At 32.6% G+C, this 6,621-nt stretch overlaps 1 protein-coding gene across 1 annotated transcript; it reads left to right on the top strand.

Moving 5' to 3' along the window:
* The first annotated feature begins 1,989 nt into the window (after positions 1-1,989).
* Positions 1,990-5,714, top strand: LOC130668350 (small heat shock protein hspM-like). Its single transcript, XM_057470595.1, has 2 exons — positions 1,990-2,096; positions 5,294-5,714. Exons 1-2 carry the CDS (start codon positions 2,040-2,042, stop codon positions 5,474-5,476), a joined length of 240 nt encoding a protein of 79 aa, XP_057326578.1. The 5' UTR covers positions 1,990-2,039; the 3' UTR covers positions 5,477-5,714.
* Positions 5,715-6,621: the final 907 nt, after the last annotated feature.

Here is a 6,621-nt window from a genome sequence, read left to right as displayed (position 1 = left end):
ATTTATTTATTTAAACGTCGGGATTTCCCAATCAGGGCCCAATGGGGAAACATGACAATAATTTTTTTACTTTTACGGTGGGATTTCCCACGTGGGTCCCACACAGAACCCAATTGGGAAAAATGACAATATTTTTTGAAATTTTTCGTTGGGATTTCCCACTTGGGCCCATCACAGAACCCAATAGGGAAAAATTGCATTAATTTTTTTTATTTCCACGTTGGGATTTCCCACTTGGGTCCCACACAGAACCCAATTGGGAAAAATTACAATATTTTTTTAGAGTTTACGTTGGGATTTCCTACTTGGGTCCCACACAGAACCCAATTGGGAAAAATTACAATATTTTTGTAAATTTTACGTTGGGATTTCCCACTTGGGCCCCACACAGAACCCAATTGGGAAAAATTACAATATGTTTTTAGAGTTTACGTTGGGATTTCCTACTTGGGTCCCACACAGAACCCAATTGGGAAAAATTACAATATTTTTGTAAATTTTACGTTGGGATTTTCCACTTGGGCCCCACACAGAACCCAATAGGAAAAAAACTGCATTAATTTTTTTTATTTCCACGTTGGGATTTCCCACTTGGGTCCCACACAGAACCCAATTGGGAAAAATTACAATATTCTTTTAGAGTTTACGTTGGGATTTCCCACTTGAGTCCCACACAGAACCCAATTGGGAAAAATTACAATATTTTTTTAAATTTTACGTTGGGATTTCTCACTTGGGCCCCACACAGAACCCAATTGGGAAAAATTACAATATTTTTTTAGAGTTTACGTTGGGATTTCCTACTTGGGTCCCACACAGAACCCAATTGGGGAAAATTACAATATTTTTGTAAATTTTACGTTGGGATTTCCCACTTGGGCCCCACACAGAACCCAATAGGAAAAAAATTGCATTAATTTTTTTTATTTCCACGTTGGGATTTCCCACTTGGGTCCCACACAGAACCCAATTGGGAAAAATTACAATATTTTTTTAGAGTTTACGTTGGGATTTCCTACTTGGGTCCCACACAGAACCCAATTGGGAAAAATTACAATATTTTTTTAGAGTTTACGTTGGGATTTCCCACTTGGGTCCCACACAGAACCCATTAGGGAAAAATTGCATTAATTTTTTTTATTTCCACGTTGGGATTTCCCACTTGGGCCCCACACAGAACCCAATAGGAAAAAAATTGCATTAATTTTTTTTATTTCCACGTTGGGATTTCCCACTTGGGTCCCACACAGAACCCAATTGGGAAAAATTACAATATTTTTTTAGAGTTTACGTTGGGATTTCCTACTTGGGTCCCACACAGAACCCAATTGGGAAAAATTACAATATTATTTTAGAGTTTACGTTGGGATTTCCCACTTGGGTCCCACACAGAACCCATTAGGGAAAAATTGCATTAATTTTTTTTATTTCCACGTTGGGATTTCCCACTTGGGCCCCACACAGAACCCAATAGGGAAAAATTGCATTAATTATTTTTATTTCCACGTTGGGATTTCCCACTTGGGTCCCACACAGAACCCAATTGGGAAAAATTACAATATTTTTTTAGAGTTTACGTCGGGATTTCCCACTTGGGTCCCACACAGAACCCAATTGTGAAAAATTACAATATTTTTTTAAATTTTACATCAATATCAATTTTATATCAATATAGTTAAAGTGCAATTACTTAAAAAAAAAAAAAACCGATGATTCATAATCAATAAAAATATTGATAATAGGTTGGGGAACTTTGGTGACTTAATTCCATTGTTAAAGTCATTCGATGACAAGAAGCGATAATAAAACTCTAATAACAACTACCATTAGAGCTAAGATTGTTTACTTATGAAAGCACTAAAAAAATCGTAACTATTTGGGTGACATTGAACATTAGGTGACGTAGTGGCATAATAAGTATATTAATAACGATTAGTTTGAGTATATATACGACAGAAATTTCGTTAGAAGAAACATTGAGCATCAAAACAGCCAACAATCAATTTTTTTTCTGGTTAATACAAAACACAATTTATAAAATGTCTCTTAAATTTTTACTGATTTTTTTCTTTATGATCGGGATCGCCGAAATGGGGGTAAGTACAATAATTATTATAATTATATATTATATATTCATATACATATATGTTAGGATCCACAAAGGAATAAAAAATGTTATTTTCGTTCCCGATGAAAAAAGATTATATACAATTGTATAAAATTATATACAAAAAATGGCTCGATCCAATTGTATACAACTGTATAAAAATTGTATATAATTATATACAATTCTCAAATAAAACTCAATACGAATGAATTATTTTCCTACAAGCTATTAATGCACCTCGTAAGAAAAAAAAGTTTGGAAAATCCAAAAGTGCACGTCTCAACGCTCATTTTATGACAAAAATAATCATTAATCATTAAGCAGTTACTCAATATTCAAGCATATAAATACTCCGTAAAAGTATTAAATAAAATAAAAGAAAAAAATTTGTTTCAAATTTTCCCGCGAATAATATTTATTTTTCCGCGACTTAAGCCCATGTGTGGCCAAAGATTGAACTATTTTATAATTTTATGTATATATATATATATATATATAGATATAGATATAGATATACAAGAAAGATTGTTCACTGTTGATGAATTTATTCATTTTTCAATTAAATTACATTGAATAAGACGGTAATTTAAAATAGGCTATTACTCAGAATGGTACTGAAGCGAATGAAAAAAAAATCGTGACCACATACATCATCCACACATACAGACAACCCGACGTCCACCGAAATATTTCATCAAAACGGTTTTTTATTTACTATCTAGTAAAAATAGTGTTTTTTAAAGTATCTACTGTCATAAAAAAGTGTTTTTGTTGATATTCGTCAACTAATTTAATACTCAAAGTGCAAAAAGGATCGGATAAAAGCAATTTAAGCCGAGAAAATTGCTTGACCTTGAGAGAGTGAGAGTAAAGCACAACTCACGCTTCGCGTTGAGACGTGCAATATTTATCCGGGAATATATGCCGGCAGAATAGCATATATACGAAAATACTAAAGGTATAAGCCCTATATATATTCTATTTGACTGGACTATTGGCCGGGTGCGCGACGAAAACGACATCTGTCGACCGCATTAAATCATCCTCAAAAAGCACAGAGAGAATACGGAAAGTTTTTATAAACAAATAATTAAAATTTTTAAAGATTGCGAAATATATGTGTGATACCACATTTGAAAGGTGGAAAAATATAGAGTAGATTGTACTGAAAAAAATAAGTATAAAAAATTTTAATAAATACAAAATAAATATTATTTTGAACGACATAACCCGACTAGAAATTGTCCCAATACATATATTGGGCCCCAATTGGGAATCGCTGTGGCATGCCCAGTCGGGCTATCCCAGTCAGAACCCGATCGGGAACTTGTTGGGATATCCCAATGCAAAAATCACCTACCCAGCATCAGTTTTTCCTAAGTGGGACCCAATTGGGAACTCGTTGGGATAGCCCAATGCAAAAATAAATAACTTTGACTGGTTTTGCCACATCGGGACCCAATTGGGAACTTACTGGGATATCCCAACGCAAGAATAAATAACTTTTATTGGTTTTGCCACATCGGGACCCAATTGGGAACTCGTTGGGATAGCCCAATGGAAAAATAAATAACTTTGACTGGTTTTGCCACGTCGGGACCCAATTGGGAACTCGTTGGGATAGCCCAATGCAAAAATAAATAACTTACATTGGTTTTGCCACATCGGGACCCAGTTGGGAACTTATTGGGATATCCCAATGCAAAAATTATTATTATTTCAATAACTTTTATGATTCATATACAATTTGAAATGCTCAAAATTTGTTGTTGAAAATTTTTTTTTTTTTCAAAAATTTAATAATAAAAAAAAATTGTTTTTTTACGCTTGTACACAATATTTATGTTAAAATTACTTTTTTATTTATCTAAATTGTTTATAAACAATTTCATTTTATCAAATTTATTTAATTTTCAAATCAAATTATTTTTCGCTTCTTCTGAATAGGATATTCTGTTTTGTGTCCCTCCCTCTTCTCTTTTCAATTTTTTCTAGTATAATTTTGATCGACTAAAATTTTTATTAACTAATTTTTTCTTGATTTACTTGAAGTACCTTGAGTTTTAATTTGGTAATCCATTTGATCGTAAAATTTTTTAATTTTTTTTTAATATTTTGTTTACTGGCTAAAGATTAAACAAAGTACAAAACAATAATATATTTATACAAAGAGTACGTCGATTATTGCATCACGGATTTTTTATTTCTTCAAGTTATTCTTTAGTAATATGATAAATATACTATTTACACTCACGCGATTGGATACGTGGGTCAGCGCAGTGGATAGCATCAAAGCTTCTAATACAATAGACTAAAATTCGGATCTAATTAAAATTATTTTATTTTTTTTTTGCAATTTAATTTTTCTTTTAATAGGGATCGCACGTTTGGGATTACGTAGGTCTTACCCAATTGGGAACCTATTGGGATTGCCCGATCGGGGCCCAAGTACGTTTCTGCGTTACATCCCAATGTAGGGTCCCCATTGGGCAACCCAATTGGTTCTCAAGTGGTTGCACCTAAAAATTTCTAGTCGGGAAGGTTAGCTTGTAATAATAATAATAACAACAATAATAGTCATAATAACAAATAAGTTAAAATAATTATAATTATAATTTTTTCAAAGCTAAAATTATTAATTTGCATTAAGTAAAGAAATTAAAGTGATTTCAATTATTCGTAATTTTAAATTTAAAAACTCAATAATTAAAAATACTTTGTGTTAAAAATTTGTAATTTAAAAAATTCCCCGTAATAATTTTTAGCCAAAGATGAGCATCATGGATAGAAATGTATAAAACTTGCAATTACTATTTCTGTCAGTATTTTTGCAATTAACAACACAACAACTACTTGTTCTTATTTTTTAACACTGCTTTCATTTAACTATTCACAAGACAAGTGCGATTTAACGCGTATTTCGTCCACTGCAGGCGCTACAATCGATTCGATTGTCCCCACCCTATACTCCACACCCTGCCAATCAGTGCAGCCAGATCGCGGACGAAAAGTTCCCCTTCTTTCGCACCATTTTAGCATCACTCACAGCTTAAACGGTGCTTGGGAAGGGGAACTTTTCGTCCGCGATCTGGCTGCACTGCTGCCAATATGTTTTTCCGTGCGAGTCTTTCAATACGTATCACACTAAATAAAAAAAAATAGTAATATATACTTTGTTTATTATAGACAGTTGTCACTATCAAGAATAAAATCTATGTTATTCCTGATAATACACCTGTGGTTATTGACAACGATCAAGTTTATTTTAAAAGTCCGAATTCTGCCAGTAATAATGGGACTACTTTTGATTCAAACAACAACTACAACAACAACAACAACAATAATGACAATGAAGAAGAATGCTCCTAATTTTTAAATTATTGACTGTCAAATTAATTAATTAATAACAATAATAATTCACAATAAATTAGTCAGATAAGATGATATATGATCATTTATGAACACGATCAGATTTTGTGATCACATATGATCGAATTGTTGTATATATATGATGATATGTGTTTGTATCTATAAATATATATATATATTTATAGATATATATCTATCTTTTTAAAGTAATATCACCACATATCATATTATATATACATAGAGGAGTACATGGTATAAAAATAATTACAATGCGATTACATATTTTATATTAATTATAAATGTAATAAACATTCTAATATACAATAATAATTATAAAGAAAATAATATTAAATTATATTAATTATTAATATAATTCGTATATGCTTGTATGTTGAAATATCATTTGATTAATAAATAATTATAATTAAAAAAACTGAGAATATTCATTTATAGTTTTATTCCGAAATTTCATAGAAAACTTGGAAAAAAAGAGATACATGATAATTAATAAAGACAATAACCCATACAGGAAGCCCCAGAGTTGAACGACGGGCCATGCCTGGGACATTATTGGGAAGCCCATCTTGGCAAACCTATACTGTCCCATGCCCGGGCCATAACTGGGTAATTATTCTTGGCCATTCCAATGATTACCCAGGCTTGGGCCAAGACTGAATAACCTAGCCTTGGCCGTTGAGTGGTAGACCTAACACGGGCTTAGACTGAATAACCCATTTTTTATGAAAAGTCATTTTATAATATTTTCTTACATCCAGGCAATTTGTGTTGATTAGATTTGCCAGGAGAAAAAAAAATTTATATAATTAAATAAAAAATAAAATTATATGTAAATTATTATGCATATCGGCCGAGAAAAAAAAAACTCACGTTCGTTCAGTACTCGAATCACGGACCTCGTGAGAGCCAGCCCACTGCACCCCATGCAGGATCTGCCAGATTTGAACGAAGAGGCCCTCCTTGGCTCAGCACTGGGGAAGCTAGCTTTGACACGTCTATATTGGCCCATTCTTGGGTCCAATCATTTCCCGAGCCTGGGTCAAGACTAGGTTCCCCTGCCTTGATCATTCAATGGCAAGCCAGATTTGGGCCAAGGTAGGATTATCCAAGTTCGGCTATAGCTATAG

Source organism: Microplitis mediator, chromosome 5, assembly GCF_029852145.1.
Source record: "Microplitis mediator isolate UGA2020A chromosome 5, iyMicMedi2.1, whole genome shotgun sequence".
Lineage (NCBI taxonomy): Eukaryota > Metazoa > Arthropoda > Insecta > Hymenoptera > Braconidae > Microplitis > Microplitis mediator.
This window is presented reverse-complemented; position numbering and strand designations above follow the sequence as displayed.

Excerpts from the sequence above, each read along its gene's own strand:
- LOC130668350 (XM_057470595.1), top strand. The coding sequence starts at position 2,040 with ATGTCTCTTAAATTTTTACTGATTTTTTTCTTTATGATCGGGATCGCC. Across the intron at positions 2,097-5,293 it reads TCGGGATCGCCGAAATGGGG|ACAGTTGTCACTATCAAGAA; the intron begins GTAAGTACAATA and ends TGTTTATTATAG.